The sequence below is a fragment of the Patella vulgata genome, chromosome 4 (genome assembly GCF_932274485.2).
Source record: "Patella vulgata chromosome 4, xgPatVulg1.2, whole genome shotgun sequence".
Taxonomy (NCBI): Eukaryota; Metazoa; Mollusca; class Gastropoda; family Patellidae; genus Patella; species Patella vulgata.
The window spans coordinates 41,107,889-41,131,807 of NC_065882.2; the positions used below are offsets into that span (position 1 = coordinate 41,107,889).

Below are 23,919 nucleotides of genomic sequence, written 5' to 3' on the forward strand. Positions count from 1 at the left end.
GTCAAAGTTAATATCCGATTGACTTTAAATTGATTCACAGTCTTTAAGGTCATGAGACGAAGAAGCCTATTGATTTTCAGCGATTTCTGATAATTTTTGCCAGAGTTATGGCCCTTGATCACTTTGAAAATTCTTGTGGACACTCTAGAGGCTAAAGTTAATATCTGATTGACTTTAAATTTATACTCAGTGTTGAAGACCATGAGACGAAGAAGCCTAGTGATTTTCAACGATTTCCGATAATTTTTGCAAAAGTTAGGGCCCTTGATCACTTTGAAAAATCTTGTGGACACTCTAGAGGCTAAAGTTAATATCTGATTGGCTTTAAATTGATACAGTGTTTAAGGTCATGAGACGAAGAAGCCTATTGATTTTCAGCGATTTCTGATAATTTTTGCCAGAGTTATGGCCCTTGATCACTTTGAAAATTTTTGTGGACGCTCTAGAGTCTAAAGTTAATATGCGATTGACTTTAAATTTATAGACAGTGTTGAAGACCAAGAGACGAGGAAGCCTAGTGACTTTCAGTGATTTCCGATAATTTTTGCCAGAGTTATGGCCCTTCATCACTTGGAAAAATCTTGTGGACGCTCTAGAGGCTAAAGTTAATATCCGATCGACTTTAAATTTATACACAGTGTTTAAGATCTTGAGACGAACAAGTATATTGATTTTCAAGAATCTTTATGACTTGAACAGCTAAATCCATGATGTTAAAAGTTTTGTATACTAAACGTTAGCATGGGGCAGAACTTTATAAAAACCAAACAAATTCTAATGGTTTTCTGATAATTACTTAATGAGTTGTTACTCTTAATCAGATTTTAATGTATTATAAATGTTTCATTACCGAAAAAAGTAAAAATATGTGACAACTCTTGTTGACTGCTCGGACGATATAGGTGCTGTGGGCGTATGTTTCGTTGCCTGGCAACCTATCTTTTAGCTTGTGGTCCCTCTCGAGGACACAATTATTATCCGATTTAAAAAAACATTTGATTATATCGCTGGTTATCACCAATTGCGACTTTGGCGACTGATAGCGTGAGCCCTGATACTAGATAATAATTAAGAAATAGAACAATAATTAACTTAGATACTTATGAAATTAAAATATTACAACAGAATAATCTATAAATCTTACTACGAGCAGTAAAACTGGCTTCCATTTTATTTGACGTGATGTAAGGTTACTAGTTCAAAAAGTAAACATGGATCATAACGGTTCATAACATAAGATTTGGAACTATACTGATGTCCAAAAGAAAGTATACACACTAAAAGTATGACTAAGTTTTGTTTAGATTAAAAACATAAGATTTGGAACTATACTGATGTCCAAAAGAAAGTATACACACTAAAAGTATGACTAAGTTTTGTTTAGATTAAAAACATTTGATAAAGCATTACTGAGTTTGTCTCTTGCGTCCAAACTCAACATTTCTAAGCAAAATAAAATGTGAAACAAATTGACATTCTACCCAAATCCTGTATACCATGGAAAAACGACTTTGGTTGATGCAGCACAAAATACACAGTGTATACTTTCTTTTGGACATTAGTATATTTCAGGATAAGCGACAGTGATCAAAGTAAGACCAAACATAAACGCTTCATACCAGCACAGTATGCAATGATAAACCACTATTGACATTCATAATAACACAACTTTATGGATTTACTACTTCTTGAGTTCGGGTCTCTCAATGCTATTTTTGAGAAATCATGTCTGCGCATGTGCAGATAGACATTAACATACAACAATCCACCCGATAAAACTTTTGATTGGTATAAGAACTAAGCCAATTGCTTAATGATCAAAATCATAGAATTTGATGTTTTCAATGTGTGCTAATACTACAAGATCACAAACTAGAATAATACCCAATTAGGTTATTGAATTTTTTATTTAAATTGATTCACGATAATAAAACTAAAGATGTCAATAGTGTCCTTAAATGACATTTAGAAGTAGAGGTATAATATTCATAATAACACAACTTTATGGATTTGTAGAGGTATAATATTCATAATAACACAACTTTATGGATTTACTACTTCTTGGTTTATGTGCATGGCTATTTAGATGCACCGTATGCCAAGCAAGATAATGATTTGTTCACAGCTCGGGTAATATTTTAAAGGTTTTTACCAAGTTGGTTTTAACAGATATCAGCAACTCCAGTATCGGCAAAATGGCCGTATATCGGTTGATAACGATTTCTCCCGATATGCCACTTGTCGGCCAATTACCGATGTTGAAACCGATTATCGAACCGTCACTAGTTTCAGTAATGCAGATTGAGCGCGTTTTGCCGGTCTCCAGTGTAGAGTGTGAGAGGGGGTTTTCAAGGCAAAACTTAATTAAAACCAAATTAAGAAACTGTCTCACCACTGCTGCACATGATGAACTTATAAGGATCTCCTTAAAAGGACCGGCTCTCGAGGACTTCGACCACAGTGCAATTTTAAAACTATGGAAGAAGAGTAAAAATTGTCTTTTATATATTGAGGACTCTATCAGTAGTAAGATTTGAAAGTGAACTGTACAGTCTTCTATTGTTGTTGTTATTGTTGTATTTTATTATAAATGATCATATCGAACGTACCAAATATAAAAGAAAAGAAAGTACTTAAGATTGTTGTTTTTTATTATGTACATAATTTGAATATTTTGTTGACACATGATTTTTATACGCCCACATTGAAATGTGGTTGTATATTGTTGTCGCCCCCGTCCGTCCGCCCATCTGCCGCATTGTGGACGCTCTAGAGGCTAAAGTTAATATCCGATTGACTTTAAATTTATACACAGTGTTTAAGGTCATGAGATGAATAATCCTATTGATTTTCAGCGATATCCTATAATTACTGCCAGAGTTATGTCCCTTGATCACTTCAAAAAATCTTGTGGACGCTCTAGAGGGTAAAGCTAATATCCGATTGACTTTAAATTTATACACAGTGTTTGAGGTCATGAGACAAAGAAAATCTTGTGACGCTCTAGAGGCTAAAGTTATCATCCGTTTGACTTCAGATGGATAATTACTTCATGAGTTGTTACTCTTAATCAGATTTTAGTGTATTATAAATGTTTCATGGGCGATATTATATATCCCAGAAAACACCGAAAAACAACCGGAAAACTACCACAAAACACCATGTTATACTGAATACCGGAAAACACCGGAAAAACACTAAATACCGGAAACACACACTAAATACTGGAAAACATCCTAAATACGTAACTTGGAGCCTGGTCCTCTGGAAATCACCGGAAAAACCTAACCCAAACCCACTGCTGGTCCTCTGGAAAACACCGGAAAAACCAGGCTCTTTGTTACCTATTTAGGGTGTATTTACGGTATTTAGTGTGTTTTCCGGTATTTAGTGGTTTTTCTATGTTTTCCGGTATTCAGTATAACATGGTGTTTTCGGGTGTTTTCTGGTAGTTTTCCAGTTGTTTTCCGGTTGTTTTCCAGTGTTTTCCAGTATATAGTATTGCCGATGTTTCATTACAAAAAAAAAAATTAAGAATATGCGACAACACTTGTTGACTGCCCGGACGATTTAGCTGCTGCAGGCGTATGTTTCGTTGCCTGGCAACCTACCTTTAATTGTTATTGTTGTATTTTATTATAAATGATCATATCGAACGTACCAAAAATAAAAGAAAAAAGAAAGTACTTTAGATTGTTGTTTTTTATTACGTACATAATTTGAATATTTTGTTGACACATGATTTTTAATTGTGGTCTGAATCACGTGATATTTAATTGTGGTCTGAATCTATTTGTCTAAATAACACAAAGAGTATACCCCTTTATTTTCGGTAAAATGTCCTATGGGAAACATTTTGAAATCCACACACAGATTATATCAATACCATGACTAAATTCGATGATGATAATTTTTTTGCTTAGGCTAAGTAGCAATAAGCAATTTGATTGGTCAAAACTTTTGAACATAACAATCTGCTTTTAATTGAGGTAGAATGTTTAAACTTGATGTAGATGTTCGTTAGGTGAATGTCTTGACTGAGTTCAATGATTAACAGCAATTTCATTGGTTGATGCTTTGGGACAAGAAATCTTTGATTCTGACTAATGCAAACTGATGAAACTTAGTGTATAATTTCACTAACAGGTACTTCAAACCCGTGACTGAGTTTTAACTTGAACATTTTGTGATTATACTAAGTATAGACAATCAGTTTGATTACTCTATACTTTTGAAAAAGATAAATGTGGAATTAATTAATATGTCATCTATTTTTTTTTTTGATTTCGGCAGGGGACATCAGCCTCACTGTTGGCTTGTTTATCTTTCAGATTCTATCTTATAATGGTAAACTTGATATTGTTCATTATTTTGAGTCCAGCTATCATAATTCGAGTTACAGTAAAGATGTCCCACCTATAGCTATTATTATTGGGAATGGAATTAAGATTCACTATGTAGATAATTTGACATTAGAATCTGCCAACCCTCAGGGATTTTCTGTACAGCTGCATGAGGTGAGTTGAAAGCATATACTTACATCACGACATAGGAAGATGTAAAATATTGTGGGAGCTTTTATATAGGCTTTTCCCTATTTATCTCATGCAATTAACCCATTTATAGTGCATTGAATGTTTTTTTAATTCTTTTTTGGAACTTACACACACATGCCACATTTTCACATGACAAGTTAGAAAAACTAAAAATGAGAATCTGTTTTGTTTTTTTTATTTACAACATTACAGTTCCTCAGTATTTTTCAGCATGGTTTCCTCGTGTAAGTGGTGCAGGACGGAGGGCTAGGCAAGGAACAGAATATTCCTTATAGCACACTGCATGACGTATGTCCATTTTCAATAGCCTGTTTGGTGCAGAAATGTAGGACGGAAAACCCCATTTCATATCATTTCATGTCATTTAATTTAATTTACATGGATTTTTTGTGTGAAGCATTAGGACTGAGAGGATAAAGTTCATCCTATGAAACCTATTGTTTTACAGCAGGAAGGATAAACCCTATTAATTTTCAAATTTGGTTGAATCACTGGGATCAGAGAGGATGAACCATGGTTTCCACTTCATACTTCATGTTTTTAAATGTGGGTGTATTATGCCGTCGCCCCTGTCCGTCCGTCCATCTGTCCGTAATTTGTTTGTGGACAGTATACAGGTCACAATTTTTATCCCATTTTGACGAAACTTAAAATATAGGTCTATGTCCCAAAGATCTCGGTTCCTTTTGATATTGGCATGTATCGGAAAATAATGTTTTTAGCTTGTGGACACTCTAAGAGGTCACAATTGTATGAAAAATCACTTTTTATACGCCCACATTTTCATGTGGACGTATATTGTCATCGCCCCTGTCCGTCCGTCCATCCATCCATCCACAATTGTTTGTGGACACTCTACGGGTCACAATTTTTATCTGATTTCAACAAAACTTGAAATACAGGTTTATCTACCTAAGATCTCGGTTCCTTTCGATATTGGCATGTATCGGACCGTAACTTCATGGATTATGTCCCCTGATTGTTCGAAAAATCGCGTTTTTAGCTTGTGGACAGTTGTCGCTCTTTTTAAGATCACCCAATATAGGCCTAACAACAAAATATATATATTACTCATACTAATTAGTATTACCAGTACAAGTGTTGAAAAACAATAATAGTTTAATTTGTGGAAAATAAATTATTTGTTGCAATAATAATTTCGCGATTCCATAAACCTTCCCTTTATCACTGACTGATACTATTATCGGACCAAAACTGACAGACAAAATGGCCGCCCCAATCAATATTCGCGCATATCGGACCGTAACTTCCTGAATTATGGCTCCTGATATTGGTAAAAAAATCTTCCAGATTCTCTAGAGGTCACAATTTTTTTTCAGATTTTAAAAAAAAAAGTTTAAATATTTCACCAATCCACCATCATGAAGGTTGAATTCGAATTTCGGGAAAATTGAAATGAAACTGCCTGACAAATTGGCCGCTCTTTTTATACAAATTGTGTAAAGGTATGCAATACGAAGGTTGTGGACCCTCAAGAGGTCACAATTTTATCCGATTCTGATGAAACTTAAAACATATCTTTACATGTATATCCCAAAGATCTCAGCCCCTTTTGATATATGCGCATTTTAGACCATAACTTCCTAGATTATTGCCCCTGATTGTACAAAAAATCATTTTTGTTTTTAGCTTGTTCTATATCCATCTCTTGCAAAATGTGGGCGTATCCTGCCTGGCAGCCGCTGGCTTGCAAGATCTACCCAAATTATATAATTTATATAGGCCTAATAATAAGGGAAGTATTCTGTCAGTTTTTCACAATAATGAGAAAGGTATTACTATTAGACTCTATCTATGTGGTGATAAACATGATATGTTACAATATGTAGTGTTGGGTAGGTAATAGTATTAGTATTGAACAAATCATCCTGGGCCAGGCAGGCCTATATGGCATGGATGGAGACATTCTCTCAGCCTCACCCGCTAGCCCAAGTTCAAGAGAAGGGTGTTTAGGAAATCTGACTGATGCACATCATAGTGACAAGGCGGTATCAGTCATCCATAATAGGCCTACTCCAAATTTATAATATCACCAATGAGCATGACCTATTTCATATCTACACGACCATGCATATTGACGCACGTACGGTAGGCTACATTATTAGTAGGCTATTAAGAATGAGTTCGCGAGAGAATCATGCAAAATTGATAAAAAACGGCACAAGCGGTGTGGGGCGATTTTGACCAAACTTTGCAGATTTGGTCATTGGGTACCCTGTATACCCCACATGAAATATGAGGGTCACCAACCTTGTAGTTACGGAGAACCAGCTATGGCCATTTTAGAGTTAAAAAAAAATGTCATTTTTTTAAAAAAAAATCCCTAAATTCAAATGTTTCCCATAAATTCAAATGTTTCCCATAAATTGTCTATTGATTTTTTAATTTTTTTAAATTATTTTTTATGAATGATCATGTCTACTACTTCAATATATATGACTATTAAATTTTTCCGAAACCATTTGAGGCTATGAGGTATTTATTTTGAGACGTAGTTTTTGCTATTATCTCACCCACTGCGGGGCTGAGGACAATTCTATTAATAATGGAAGTTGAGGATTACTAATACTAATATTTGGTTTTGACAAAATGACTGGCACAGATTTCTTTCATATTAAATTTGATGGTCGAACTTGAAGAAAATGACTTCATTTTTGACATAATTTTTCCAATAAAATCATTCATTTCCTGGATTATTAGGCCTGATAATGCCCCATGCAACCGCCTTCCAGCAACCCTGTGTAGGGCCGGTACAGATGATTCGGGAGTTCCACAAGGATCAGTCCTTGGACCTGTCCTTTCTGTAATGTATACTAAGAATTTGGGACAACTAATCGAAAATTATGGTTTCTAGGACAACATTCTTATGTAGATGATACACAGCTGATCGCAAGTTATTCCCTTTCAAAAACTGTTTCATTCCCTAATTATTCTGACATCAAATTGTGTACACATGACATTAAAGATAGGATGACAAGAAACATGTTGAAATTAAATTTAATTGAATTAAGTAAATCAGAATGTATTTTATGTGGTCAAAATACACATCTGAAAAATACAAGTTCAAATGATGTGGTTGTACGAGATGCAATATTTGTACCATGAGACACTGTGAAGAGGTTAGGTGTACTCTTGGTGTCCAATTTGAGCATGGACAGTCACATTAGTGAAATTTGTCGAAACTGTTATCTTTGGTCCAGGAACATTGGCCATATAAACTCTTTATTAGCCATGAAGCAGCTGCTACACTTATATGTTCTTTGGTATTCCCAAGGATTGACGACTGTAACAGCTTGTTAGTAGAAACATCTAGTGCTCATTTTAAAAAAAAAAACAACTAGTGGAAAATACTGCAGCTCGAATTCTTACCAGATCACCAAAACACTCTCATATTACTCCTGTTCTGAAATCAATCTACTGGCTGCCAATCATCTTCAAAAGTCTGTCTTTGACGTATCAGTATGTGAATGGCTTAGCTCAAATATACTTATCTAACTTTATGCACAAACAAGTTCCCTCGAGTAACCTCCGGCCGAACACACATTCATCAGTTTTGTTGCTCAAGGTGGAAATTAATATCATTTAGATACGGATCGTGCTCAGTGAATGCGCCTAAACTGTGCAACAATCTTCCAGAGATCATTAATTCATCTCAATCCCTTTCTTGTTTTACATCAACACTTATCAAGATTAATTAAATTAATTTAATTGTATGCGCAGTGGACATGCTTCTGTACATGGAATACGTGCGCTATATAAATGTACATATTAATATTATTAAACTTTCATATTTCATATGAAAGCTTATTGTTTTTGTTAAGATTATTATTATTATTATTATTATTATTTTTTGTGTACTTTCTGCAAATCGGATTTCTCAGAACCTAACCATAGGATCTTTCTGAAACTTTGACCTACCCCCCCCCCCCCAAAAAAAAATCTGGTTAAGTCATCCTTGCTGCATTGGTTGACTCGTCCACGCGACATAGTTTAATTTCAGGATGTAGAATAAGTCGTCCAGTACTACATTGTGTAATGTTAGGGACGCAGAAATATTCATAGTCAGTATAATATGAGTGTTTGATATAAGTATAATTTTCTTTACGCCTAGTGGCAGACTCGCCAATCTAGAGCGGTCGCATTTATAAATAACAAACAACAAAATAAATCACTTTATTCAATAACAATTTCATTAATACATAACGTCACTACACAGCCACTGAACGACTCACCTCTATAGTCCCGGTACACTTTTCTTCCCCAGTTCATATAATTCCCATTTTATAAATATTTTATCATGAATAGTGTCCAACGTCTTCCTTTACGTACGCTTTAGCTTATTTTCCGAACATGCCAATTCTCCGCACCAATTTCACAAAAATTACATCGCCTACAATCGAGCGATCCTCAATGCAAAACTTTAAACTTGTAATATAGTCCCTTTCCTGCAGGTTGGTTTCACCATAACAGAATTGCCCTGTGATATAACAGATCAAAGAATAAACTGCACGTAGTCACTTTTTCTTTCGACACGTGTTATCTTCAGTTGTTCAGACTACCTGGCACCTCAATTAACCCAACGTTAAAAGAAAGCATGCAGTGTCCACCTTACAACAGGTTCCATTCATTTATGATTTATTTTATAATTTATTACGCAGTTTTGACCACAATGTGTTTCGATTCACATTTTGGTATTCTAAATTGATTCTTATACGGAATTCTTATATTTAGTTCCATTTTGTGTGCGGAATTAGTTTTAAAATTAATTATGATGCCGAAATAATATCAATCCAATTGTATTTTGGCGAGAGATTAAGTTGTCAATATGTAATTGTAAAATACCTTTTATTTATTCATCTAATAATTTATATTCAGATTTTATATCAAGTCAATTAAATGTTGTCTAAACATTAAAATCATAATGCCAATTAACAAACAATACGAGTATGTATACTTTATTACAAAAACATCAGTGAAGTATTCTAAAAATCTAAAATCATAACGGCAATTAAATAACAATACGAATATACTTCACTACAAAACCATGTGTCTGGATTAGGGGATTAATTAAGCAATAGGTTGCGCCATTCATAGAATCTAACGACAGACATTTATGACTGTTGTATATTCCATGCGATGGTGGTGTAATTACACGTCTGTGAGCGATATGGTTTCAGACGGAACCGAGACGGGGCTAGAATTTGTGATATAAGCAGGCAGCCATTCAAAGAATATAATCTAAATTGTAACGAAGAGCATTTATGACTGTATATTCCAAGCGACGGCATTGGCTATGGTTTCAGATGGAACAGAGACAGCTAGGACGTGGCTGGAATTTGTCATTTATAAAACAATAGTAGTAGGTCATTCAAAGAATATAATCTGATATCGCCGATTAAATTTTGAACTTTTGAGTAAATATGTTTTATATTTTGTGTTTGTAAACAATACGTGGATTAGGTTTTAGACTTGGATGTGAGGTATCCCGAATGTTAGTGTGTAAACTGATAAGTGTTATATGTGCATATAGTTTGTAGAGGAACTTTCCATGTATTTTGGAGCCACGGTGGCTAGTTGGGTAAGGCGCTGGCTCGCTAGCCTGGAGGTCGGGTGTTCGATCCCTGCATTGGCCGAGAAAGTTCATCCCGATTTTCCGACGTGGTCTCCCCTTGTCAGTGATGCAGGACGGAGGGCCTGACAAGGACAGCTGTCTAGTCCTTCGGATGAGACGAAAAACCGAGGTCCCATGTAAACATTGGAATGCATGTAAAAGATCCCTTGGCAGTTGGAATTCGATATAAGAGTAGGTGATACTACCGCTGCCCGGGCAAAATTTCCCTCATAGCACACTGTATGGCGTATGCCCGTCTTCATTAGCCCAGTATAGGAGCAGAACAGTAAGACGTTAAATCCCATTTCATTTCATTTCATTTCCATGTATTTGGATATTAGATATTATAATGACCCTGCTTGTTTTGCTTTTGTTTTTTGATTAGGAATACACGATTTTATTGTGACAAGACTAATTATAAACTAGATACGATTTGCGGTCCTTGCCCGTTTCAATGTAGGGAAACTGTACCTACAATTGTTAGCAATTCCCCTCCTTCGGTATTTCTTCAACATTCCCAAGGGGTGGGGATACAAAAATAAATGTTGGCGAAAATAGTCCCCCAAAGACGTCTAGATAAATAGCGAAAATGACGTTTCATTTGTGGCCGAAACAAGAACTGCACACATTAATTTGTAAATTCACAAATACATTTGTTATTAATTGCGGAAGCGGGTAAATAACCCAGAAAGCAAGATTATAAATAACAAGATATACGTCCATTGTTTTGTTATTTTCTAATAAATAAAATGTGAGTTTTATCTACACCGGGAAAATTGTCAATTCATTGTAAATCGACTTTTCCCAATGGACGTCGGCAATACCGAAGAATGGACGATATTCAACAAATATGCAATTCATTCGAGAATTTTAGACACTATACTCAGATTCTAAATCTGAACATAGTTTCTAAAATTGGGAGACAGAAATTAAATATTTCACACAAAAACAAACGCCTTAAGTTTCTAGATGACACTGGGCAAACTAATTACAAGACATGAAAAGTAAACGGCATTGCATTACTCCTCACCCATAAGTTACTAGACCGCTCTCGGTAAAGTGGTAATTTGGCATAAAATCTAAACGCCTTAAATAATTAAACACTCTGTTCATTTCTTGACAACGTCCGAGAAAATAAACGCCTTGTCTTAAAACTAAACCCCTTTCAAATCTAAATGGTAGTGTTCATTTCTAAAAAACATTCCGAGAAAGTGGACGGTCGTAAAGCAGACGATCGTTGTCAAAAGTAAAGGGTGTTTCTTAATCTACACGGTAGCACAAACTGGGCGGTTTTTGGTGAATCTTGACGGCATTTAACACATTCTTGACGGCAATCTATTAGCTGGATACGTGTATTAAATTCTTGACGATAAGCTTAGTTTCTTTCCTTTTTTCGTCAAGTCTGGACAGTACCCTGTCCTTAGTGTATAGGGACTCATATTTTGATAACGTCACAGTACCTGAACCTGAAAATAATAATAGACCTATCATACACGCAAATTCTTATTTTAATTCACATGTTAAATGAACACGCGTACAGCTGTTGATTATCCAATCAACAATCTTAATCTCCTGACCACTAGCTGGCACTAATTTGCTAATTAATTGATGAGATTAACTGAGACTCACCAAAGTTAGAATATACTAAACAGACTATCATGTGAATATTATGCCGTATGTGTTGTGGATGTTTCGTTACGAAAGGAGTGCATTTATTACGATTTTCGTCGTCAGCAGCAAATAAATTGCGGAAATAGTCGGATCAAATTTTTACTAAGATTTTCGTCTTCAGCACCCCTGAAAACCCATGGAAAGATATATTCAACGACAAAACAGCAAATAAATGGCCTGGTTGCTATGGGATTTTGTTTTGGAACATACCAAATCTTTGACTTGCTTTTTCTCAAAACTGCTATGGGGGGTCACATATGATGAAGTAATTATGACCTATGTATCATTCCATAATAGTACATTCCAGAATGATGACTCATACCTTACGTCATCGTTCATGTGTAGTAAGATGTTCACCATGCTGATTTGATTTCTTGAAGTTTACCATTTCGATGTAAATCATTCCTGACTAATAAATGTTTGTCTGCAACGAACATAATAGATATCAGTTCTTTTCAATATTCGTGCATATTCGAAATTCCTGGATTATGACCCCTGATTGTACGAAAAATCATGTTTTTAGCTTGTGGACACTCTAGAGGTCACAATTTTTATACGCCCACATTTTCATGTGGACGTATATTGTCGTCGCCCCTGTCCGTCCGTCCATAATTGTTTGTGGACACTCTACAGGTCACAATTCTTATTCGATTTTGACGAAACTTGAAATATAGGTTTATCTCCGAAAGATCTCGGCTCCTTTCGATATTGGCATGTATCGGATCAAAACTTCATGGATTATGGCCCCTGTTTGTACGAAAAATCACGTTTTTAGCTTGTGGACCCGATAGAGGTCACAATTTATATCCGATTTTGTTGAAACTTGAAATGTAAGTTTATAACCCAAAGATCCCGCGCATATCGGACAGGAACTTCCTGAATTATGGCCCCTTATTGTACGAAAACTTACGTTTTTAGCTTGTGGACCCTATAGAGGTCATAATTTTTATCCGATTTAAAAAACTGTATTATTATATCACCGTTACACCCTAAGGACGACTGAGTTCGAATTTCGTGAAAATCGGCCCAAAATTGACAGACAAAATGGCCGCCGTTTGTTCTCAAATAGCGTAAAAATACAGTATATCAAGATTGTGGACCCTATAGAGGTCACAATCTTTATCCAATTTTGTTGAAACATGAAATTTTAGTTTATAACCCAAAGATCTCGGTTCCTTTTGATATTCGCGCATATCGGACCGTAACTTCCTGAATTATGGCCCCTGATAGTACGAAAAACCGCGATTTTAGCTTGTGGACCCTATAGAGGTCATAATTTTTATCCGATTTAAAAAAACGTATTATTATATCACGATTAAACCCTAAGGCCAGCTGAATTCGAATTTCGTGAAAATCGGCCCAAAACTGACAGACAAAATGGCCGCCGTTCGTTCTCAAATAGCGTAGAAATATGGTATATCAAGGTTGTGGACCCTATAGAGGTCACAATTTTTATCCGATTTTGTTGAAACTTGAAATGTAAGTTTATAACCCAAAGATCTCAGTTCCTTTCGATATTTGCGCATATCGGACCGTAACTTCCTGAATTATGGCCCCTGATTGTACGAAAAATCGCGTTTTTAGCTTGTGGACCCTATAGAGGTCATAATTTTTATCCGATTTAAAAAAACATATTATTATATCACCGTTACACCCTAAGGACTGCTGAGTTCGAATTTCGTAAAAACCGGCCCAAAACTGACAGAAAAAAAAGCCCGCCCTTCGTTCTCAAATAGCGTAAAAATATTGTATATCAAGGTTGTGGACCCGATAGAGGTCACAATTTTTATCCAATTTTGTTGAAACTTGAAATGTAAGTTTATAACCCAAAGATCTTGGTTCCTTTCGATATTCGCGCATATCGGACCGTAACTTCCTGAATTATGCCCCCTGATTGTACGAAAAATCACGTTGGTAGCTTGTGGACCCTATAGAGGTCACAATTTTAATCCGATTTTGTTGAAACTTGAAAGGTAAGTTTATAACCCAAAGATCTTGGTTCCTTTCGATATTCGTGCATATGGGACAGTAATTTCCTGAATTATGGCCCCTGATTGTACGAGGGGGGTTGGATGGCCGAATGGTTAGCATGTGCACGCTGCGCTGTATCATACGGTCTGTCATTGAGTCAACTGGCGGGGTTTCAAATCCCCGGTTGTACGTGACAAGGAGTAGGGTCGCCTGTCCAACCTTGTGGGTTTTCTCCGGGTCCTCCGGTTTCCTCCCGCTGCTAAAGACCCCTATATCACTGTCACACTCGAGGGTTTGTTGAGTTCGAATTTCTTGATAATCGGCCCAAAACTGACAGACAAAATGGCTGTCCCTCGTTTTCAAATAGCGTAAAAATATGGTATATCAAGGTTGTGGATCCTTTGGAGGTCACATTTTTTATCAGATTTTGTTGAAACTTGAAATGTAAGTTTATAACACAAAGATCTTGGTGCCTTTCGATATTTGCGCATATCGAATTGTAATTTCCTGAATTATGGCCCTTGATTGTAGGAAATATCACTTTCTTTTTAGCTTGTTCTCTATCCATCTCTCGATGTGGGCGTATCCTGCCTGGCAGCCGCTGGTTATCCAATTTTAAAATGTGTTGAAATATATCACCATTACACCATAATGATGCTTGAGTTCGAAAATTGCGGATCCTTGTACGCGAACAGTGTAAAAGTATGTAATTCCAATGTTGTTGACCCTTTATATCCCAGAGATCTTGGTTCCTTTCTCAATATTTGCGCTTATCGGACCGTAACTTCCTGGATTATGAAACCTGATTGTACGAAAAATATTTTTATTTTATTAGCTTGTTCTCTTTCCATCTCTTGTAAAAATGTGGGTGTGTCTTGTATTGCAACTGCTTGTTTTGGTGTCTCTGTATCTCTTTCAGACTAATAAATATCTTTCGTTAACATTGACTTTTTGGTTTACGACATCCATTGGTATATGAAGTTACATTGTTTACCGGTAAATGGTAGAAAGGTCAAGTTTATTTATTTTTATTTTGTAGTATTATTGGCGTCAACCAGGTTCCAGAAATCCAATCAGCAGAGCTTTAATGATGGTTGTTTTACAAGATATAAAGGCTATACTCATACCTGCTACCAGTGATGGTAAAGCTAATTATGCAGAGTAAGTTATTGATATTACTATGATTATTCATATGAAAGCTTATTGTTTTTGTTCAAGTTATTAGGTTTTCAGACTTTGTCTGAAAGACTATTGTTTTTATACGCCCACATTTTCATGTGGACGTATATTGTTGTCGCCCCTGTTTGTCCGTTCGTCCGTCCACAATTTGTTTGTGGACACTCTACAGGTCACAATTTTTATCCGATTTCAACGAAACTTGAAATATAGCTTTATCTCCCTAAGATCTTGGTTCCTTTCGATATTGGCATGTATCGGACCATAACTTCATGGATTATGGCCCCTGATGGTACGAAAAATCGCGTTTTTAGATTGTGGATCCTCTAGAGGTTACAATTTTTATCTGATTTTGTTGAAACTTGAAATATAAGTTTATAACTGAAAGATCTCGGTTCCTTTCGAAATTCGCGCATATCGGATCGTAACTTCCTGAATTATGGCCCCTGATTGTGGACCCTATAGAGGTCATAATTTTTATTCAATTTAAAAAAAACGTTCCAGTATATTACTGTCACACCCTAAGGATTGTTGAGTTCAAATTTCGTGATAATCGGCCCAAAACTGACAGACAAAATGGCCGTCCCTCGTTCTCAAATAGCGTAAAAATATGGTATATCAAGGTTGTGGAACCTCTAGAGGTCACAATTTTCTTCTGAATTTGATGAAACTTAAAATGTAAGTTTATAACCCAAAGATCTCAGTTCCTTTCAATAGTCGTGCATATCGGACTGTAACTTCCTGAATTATGGCCCCTGATTGTACGAAAAGTCAAGTTTTTAGCTTGTGTACCCTATAGTGGTCATAATTTTTATGCGATTTAAAAAAACGTTTGAATATATCACCGTTACATCTTAAGGATGGGTGAGTTCGAATTATCGGACCAAAACTGACAGACAAAATGGCCGCCCCTCGCACTCAAATAGCATAAAAATAGGATATATCAAGGTTGTAGACTCTCTAGAGGTCACAATTTTCCTCTGATTTTGATGAAACTTGAAATGTAAGTTTATAACCCAAAGATCTCAGTTCCTGTCGATATTCGCACATATCGGACCGTAACTTCCGGAATTATGGCCCCTGATTGTATGAAAAATTATGTTTTTAGTTTGTGGATCCTATAGAGGTTATAATTTTTATCCGATTTCAAAAACCATTTGAATATATCACCTTTACACCCGAAGGATGATTGAGTTCGAATTGCGTGAAAATTGGACCAAAACTGACAGACAAAATGGCCTTGTACTCAAATAGCGTAAAAATATGATATATCATGGTTGTGGACTCTCTAGAGGTCACAATTTTCTTCTGATTTTGATGAAACTTGAAATGTAAGTTTATAACACAAAGATCTCGCTTCCTTTTGATATTCGCGCATATCGGACCATAACTTTCTGAATTATGGCCCCTGATTGTACGAAAAATCACGTTTTTAGCTTGTGGACTTTTGAATATATTACCGTGACGCCCTAAAGATGGTTGAGTTCGAATTTCATACAAATCGGACCAAAACTGACAGACAAAATGGCCGTCCCTCGTTCGCAAATAGTGTCAAAATATTGTGTATCAGGTTTGTGGACCCTATTGAGGTCACAATTTTCATCTGATTTTGATGAAATGTGAAATGAATGTTTATAACTCAAATATCTTGGTTCCTCTCTATTTTCGTGCATATCGAATCGTAACTTCCTGAATTATGGCCCCTTCTTGTACGAAAAATCGTTACACCGTAATTTTGTCTGGTTGAGTTTCATGAAAATCGGACCAAAATTGCCAAACAAAATGGCCGCCCCTTGACGCACATAGTGTAAACATCTTGGTATATCAATATTTGGACCCTCAAGAGGCCACAATTTTGATCCGATTTCGATGAAACTTGAAATGCAAGTTTATAACCCAACGATTTCAGTTCCTTTCAATAATCGCGCATATCGGATCGTAACTTCCTGGATTATGGCCACTGGTTTTTCGAAAAAGTTGCATTTTTAGTCTGTTGATTCTCTAGAGGTCACAATATGAAGGTTAAGTCGTATTTCGGGAAAATCAAAATGAAACTGCCCAGGCGACAAAATGGCTGCTCTTTGTATGCAAATTGTGTGTAATAGGAAGGTTATATCCCAAAGATCTCTGTCCCTTTTGATATTTGCACATTTCAGGCCATAACTTTCTGGATTATGAGCATGAGCATTTTCTGATTAGGGTAAGCGTAAGCAGAGATAAGTAATTTGATTGGTTGATGCTTTGGGACACGATAACTTTAGTTCTAATTATGTGAGAGTGATGAAACTTGGTGTATAGTTTCATTACATCAATACCTTGACTAAGTTCGATAATGAGCATTTTTTGCTTTGGGTAAGGAAACCGATAAGCAATTTGATTGGCTGAGACTTTGGAACACAATAACTCTTCTTCTAATTGAACTAGAATGTTCAAACTTGGTGTAGGTGTTTATTAGGTCAATGCCTTGATGGATTTTGAAGATGAGCATTTTCTGCTTAGGGTAAGCAGAGATGAGCAATTTGATTTGTTGATACTTTGAGACATGATAACTTTAGTTCTAATTAAGTGAGATTGATGAAACTTGGTGTATAGTTTCATTACATCAATCCCTTGACTAAGCTCAATAATGAGCATTTTCTGCTCAGGCTAAGCAGATCGATAAGCAATTTGATTGGTCGAGACATTGGAACACAATAACTCGCATTCTAATTGATGTAGAATGTTCAAACTTGGTGTAGGCTTTCATTAGGTGAATGCCTTGATGGAGTTCAATGATGAACATTGTATGCTTACGGTAAGCAGAGATAAGCAATCTGATTGGTTGATGCTTTGGGGCATGATAACTTTGGTTATAATGAAGTGAGAGTGATGAAACTCTGAATATAGATTCATTATATCATTACCTTGACTAAGTTTGATGGTGAACATTTTCTGCTTAGGCTAAGGAGCGATAAGCAATTTGATTGATCAAGACTTTGGAACATAACAACTCTGCTTTTAATTGAGGTAGAATGTTTAAACTTGATGTAGATGTTCATTAGGTGAATGTCATGATTAAGATTTCGAACTGAAGCTAAGCAGAGCTTATCAGTTTCATAATCTTGATTCTATTTGATAGAGAGTGATGAAACTTAGTGTATAGTTTGATTGCTTGATACTTTTGAAAAAAATAAATGTGCTATTAATTAATGTGTCATCTAATTAATTTGGGATTTCGGCGGGGGACATCAGCCTCACTATAAGAAGTGATAAGAGTTCTGAATACTGATTTTTCCTCATGAAACTTATTAACAGTTAGCACGTATAAGTACTGCAAAAGATGTGAGCAGACTGGAAGTAATGTAAATCTTTAATGTGCACGAAAATTGAAAATCGGCTATAATTCTGGTAATTTTCAACCGATTTCTTGGATAGTTACATTTTTCAATAGGCGAGGACATTGCTGAACAGATAGCCGTTCAAAGCGGTCGAATTTAGAAAATCTGTCATTATCATTTTTGTTTTGATGAAAATCCTTTTTTCACTCGATTACAAATTATCGTCAAGAATGCTAGAGCTGCTCACCATGAAGTTTTGGTGTGGTGAAAGCCTCCAGTACTCTGTGGAGTTCTAATTTTTCTTTATTGTTTCTTGCATTGGGATACAATAACCCAGCTTCTTATATAGAGCCAGAATGTTCTAATTTGGTGTAGGTGTTCATTTGATAAATGTCTAGACTGAGTTTGTGGTTATCATTTTCTGCTTAGGCTAAGCAGAGATTCTAATTAAACTGGATGGAGGTGTTCATTATAGATGAAGTCATGACTGAGTTCCAACAAATGTTCAACCTTGGTGTAGATTTTTGATAGATGATTAAGGCAGAATGTTCAAACTGGATGGAGGTGTTCATTATAGTTGATGTCTTGACTGAGTTCCAACAAATGTTCAACCTTGGTGTAGATTTTATTAAAGGTCTTAACTGTGGTTGATGACAAGCTTTTCTGCTGAGGCTAAGCAGATATAAACAATTTGCTAAAAGTAATGAAGCTTGGCGATGCTTTGTAAAAAGATGAACATGCAAGCAATTAATTAATGAGTGTCATCTACTTATTATGGGTTATTGGCGGCGGATATCAGTCAGACTGTTTTCTTGTGTATGTTAGTTCATTATGTTATTAAATAAAACATATATTATTTTACCTAATGTATAATTATTTTCTTGCTATTTTAGATTGGGTCCAGTAGGTCTACAGATTGCTAAACCAGTTCAAGGAACTGGAATGGGTGTAGCTTCAGGGGTTGAATATTGTACATGTCCTAAAAGATATTCTGGTGATTCTTGTCAGGTAAATTATCCTCAGTTGTTAATTTTTACCTTAAGAGCAATAACATTTTAATTGTGACTGAAATGTCTGGGTTAACCCACATTTTCATGTGGATGTATATTATTGTTGCCCCTGTCATGCTGTACAGTGTATTAATATGGATGGCAGGGATTTGTGCTAAAGAACACATATGTAAAATCATATTATGGTCTTGTTTAATTATTCTCCATTGTCGAAATATTAGCTATGGTATAAGTTTATTTGAAACGCAAATTAAATTGTTTATGAAATATTGTGACAATAACAGAACATGGGGGCTAAAGACTAGGAATGGAGAAATATGATGGCTGAAACAATATCGTTATCTTTACAAATTATTGATTCTAAGTTCATAACCAAAAATATAGAAAGTATGCTGGTTATTTAGATAAGTTGACGCAGCTATGGTTTAGTAAACATGTTGGTCATTTGAATTTTTCAAGGATAAATTGTTATTGTTTGAAATACACGTGAGTGGAAGATTACTAATTAGCCTACGCCATTTGGCACCTATAAGAGAAAGCAGGGCTAGAATAATTTTTTAGACTCGCATTGGATTTTTTAGAGATCAGACAGGCATTGGGTTCTTTAGACAACCATTTCACGATGTAGTGGTTTTTCGAGTCTAGCCACGCTGGTTAGACTTTTACTGAAGTGAGGTTGAGAGAAAGAGATGTTTATTTTAAATATTGTAATGCAGACTATTGTGTAACTGTTGTGACATAAAAACGTATAGAAAAAAAAAACTATCATTGTTCCTGTTACTTTTTTGAGTCGGTATCGTAAGAAAACACGGTGAAGTCCTTAAGAAGAAAGATACAACATTAGCCAGTCCAGAGCCAACCAACCCCTAGACGATCAAGGTCTGTTGCAAAATATGTAGTAAGAAACAATGCATGGGTTATACACCGGATGTGGCGATGAGTTTCCCCGTCTGCTGCTCTCCACGTCTAACAAATGACCCATGGTGCTACACCAAATAACCATATGTCAAAACAAGTTGAAGCCGTATAAAATGTTCAACATTGGTCGTCTACGAAAATAATTAAATACTGATTCAACTGTTAGTGAACACTTTAATCACATCTAGATTGGACTATTGTAATTCATTACTTTACGGACTTCTCTTCCCTCACTACAAAAGATACATACAAAACAGTGCTGCACGTCTGATCACCAGAACAAGACTACGCGACCATATTACACCTGTGCTCAAATCCCTCCACTGGCTCCCCATAAACAGACGTATTCAATATAAGATAATCCTCCTCACTTACAAGTGCATCCATGGTTTAGCTCCTAACTACCGGAGTGATCTTATACAAGTCAAAAGTGGAGAAAGAACAACTCGATCAACATCAAAACACGACCTTGTTGTTCCAAAAACTTTGAAAGTGTCATGTGGTGATAGGGCATTTTCAGAGGCAGCACCCATCCAATGGAATAAACTCCCAGCAACATTAAAGTAATCCAGAACTTTAGAGTCCTTTAAATTATCCTTGAAGACTCACTTGTTTAACTGTGAATACCAAACGTGACAGTGCAGCTCAGCGCCATCGAGTAGAACAGTTCTAGATGAGAGGCGCTATACAAATTCATTATTATTTTTATTTTTATCCGCTTTTGACGAAACTGAAAATACAGGTTTATGTCCCAAAGATCTTGGTTCCTTTTGAAATTGGCATGTATCAGTTCCTGGATTATGGCTCCTGATTATACAAAAAATCACATTTTTAGCTTATAATCCCTCTAGAGGTCATAATTTTTATACGCCCACATTGAAATGTGGTTGTATATTGTTGTCGTCCCGGCGGTCCAGTATCATGGGCGCAGATCCCGGTGGGGACTCCGGGACGCGTCCCCACCAATATTTTTAGTGGTGTCCCCACCACTTATTTCCGATGTTTTGCCTACTGTTTATTTTTTGAAATTGAAATAATTCCATAGCTTTTATTGACATTTTAGAAAGTGTAGAGTTGGTCCCAGGCACTTGAAGCCAGGGTCCTTGAAGTTGTACAGCTGCACCCGGGGACCGATTTTTATTTAACAGGGAATTAGTGATAATTCATATCATAACAGTAAATAATTAAAATATTCCATAGGGATTATAATAATATGTATATCATGTGCATATCTGATATGCTGGGTATTAAAGGGTTAAGGAATAACTGAGATTTTGTTTTTATCTGGTATACTGGATGATAAATCACCTAACTATAGATTTAATTTGTATATCAGGGGAACCATTCATTGCTAGATTTGCTGCCATATTAAATAAACGTTTTTTTTAAAGACTGGTTCTATCTCTCTCTGTGGAATATATATATATATAGGCAATTAAATCTAAAAGTTAAGACTCGAACCCTCTATTTTTTGGAGTACAGTAAGCTGAGCCAAGAATCGTGTACTTTTTGAAAGTGAAATTTTTTTTGCTGTTTTGAAGATGGTTTAGAAATTTAGGAAATTTATCGGAAAAGACATTTTTTAAAACCTGTCATGGGCCGTCCAGAAAGAAAACAAAGGGAATAGAAACGGGCAGAGTGGATATAAGTGTACTGTTCTTTAGTTTTAAATATATTAAACACTTTATTGAATGGGTTTTTTTTGATTAAAAATTGCTCTCTGAACTATTTTGTTATTGGTAAAAACTCCTCAGAATCACTGAAAATGCATATTTAGACACTATTTTGTAACAAAAATTCAAAAAATTGTAAAAGCCCCCCCTCCCCACACACCTCTAGCAGTTCACGCCAGCGGCATTCAGTTATATAGTCGGTCCTTTTGTTTCACAAACGAACCTGGCCACCTTGCTTCCAGCCTATGGGCCCGACTCTGTATCTAACATAACATCACCACTATCACATTCAAAATAGATAATATAATACAACAGGTACTATGTGAATCATTAAAATAGGTAGGAACAATATAAACAGCAAGATTTAACTTTTAAAAAAAAAAGCGAAAAGTTAGTATTTCAATGTGTTCGCCATTTTTGAATTTTAACGTGGGATGATTTTTAATCACCAATGAATAATACAGTAAAATTTTACATTGAATATCCATATGTTTAGCTGTATGTGTGGCTTGTTTTTGTTTATATAAATTAAAAGATTTGTAGGCCTGTACATTTGTGTATCCAATTGAATACACATTTTGCTCAAAGACTTGACGTAGTCTTCGAACACTACTGGGAATGGAGGCGGAGCTGGAATCTCAGTAGTGTAAATATTTCTAGTTCTTGTAGTGTACATGAGAGAATAAATCGTGAAAGGTGGCTTGAAGATTTGTCTTTAGATTAGATTTCGTATCATTTGCTGCCTCAGGGATTAGAATTGTTTGCCAGAAAATGATGCTGAAAATACCCACAGAGCGCGTTTTAGAGCGTCTAGTTTTCGAAAAATTTCGGGGGAGGCCCCCAGTACCCCCCCCCCTCTTAACCAATAGTCGCCGCGCATGGACAGTCCCCACCACTAATTTTTGCCGATCTGCGCCCCTGTCCAGTATCAACAATTGCTTGTTTAAGCTCTAGAGGCTAAAGTTAATATCCGATCGACTTTAAATTTATACACAGCGTTTAAGGTCATGAGACGAAGAAGCCTATTGATTTTCACCGATTTCCGATAATTACTGCCAGAGTTCTGACGCTTGATCACTTTGAAAAATCTTGTGGACGCTCTAGAGGCTAAAGTTAATATCCGATTGACTTTAAATTTATACACTGTGTTTAAGGTCATGAGGCAAAGAAGCTAATTGATTTTCAACGATTTCCAATAATTACTGCCAGAGTTATGTCCCTAGATCACTCTGAAATATCTGATGCGATTTCAAAATTATTCTTGTCAGACATTTTTACCGAAAATAACGGGACATAAGTCTTATCGTTATTTAAGAAGGCAGTTTTTAGACCACACACAAAAATCACGTATCAACAAAATATTCAAATTCGTACTTAATAAAAAAAATAGATGCACCTCGGTATTTTTCATATTTAATTCCTGTACGTTATTCAAATTTATGTCAGTAATATTCATACAAAATTACGTGATGTCGTAATACGATAGAATGAAAGCGTGCAGACTACTGCCGATCCGTACTGTTTCAAATTCCTCCAAAATTAACGTATTTTTCGGGTCATAAGTTGATACATTTTTCAGCAGAAGTCCGGCATTCTTCTTATACTCTGTTTCGACTTATATACGGAGGGTAAAAAAATGATATCCTGAAATTTATTTGGCTGTAAACGTCGCTCTACCTCAACGAGCGTGACACCATCTGCTAAATAATCGCATTCGACCCTAGCCCGCGCTATCGTCTTAAACAATTAAGTACTTACACTATTCCAATCGACATATTCGTCAACATTGCTTAGCGTACTTATTTCTTTAATTAAAAACATAAACCCCATTTAAAATATAATCATAAATCCGAGAATATGCCATCAAAATAGAATCTTTTCTTCGACACTAGACGCGTGAAATTTGTCACGTATTCATTTCATAGTTTCACGCGTCTCGTGAGATTTCAGTTATCGTACTATAACTGCCATTCGGCAAACCTCAGCAGATTCCAG

General features: G+C 35.8%; 1 protein-coding gene across 1 annotated transcript in view; it reads left to right on the forward strand.

The window, feature by feature from the left end:
- The window catches only part of LOC126818819 (laminin subunit alpha-1), a 295,094-nt gene that overhangs the window by 130,544 nt on the left and 140,631 nt on the right, over nt 1-23,919 (forward strand). The window contains exons 25-27 of the mRNA XM_050546415.2: nt 4,332-4,517; nt 14,870-14,991; nt 19,217-19,331. Coding sequence (XP_050402372.1) covers nt 4,332-4,517; nt 14,870-14,991; nt 19,217-19,331 — 423 coding nt within the window. The remainder of the gene's footprint in view (nt 1-4,331; nt 4,518-14,869; nt 14,992-19,216; nt 19,332-23,919) is intronic.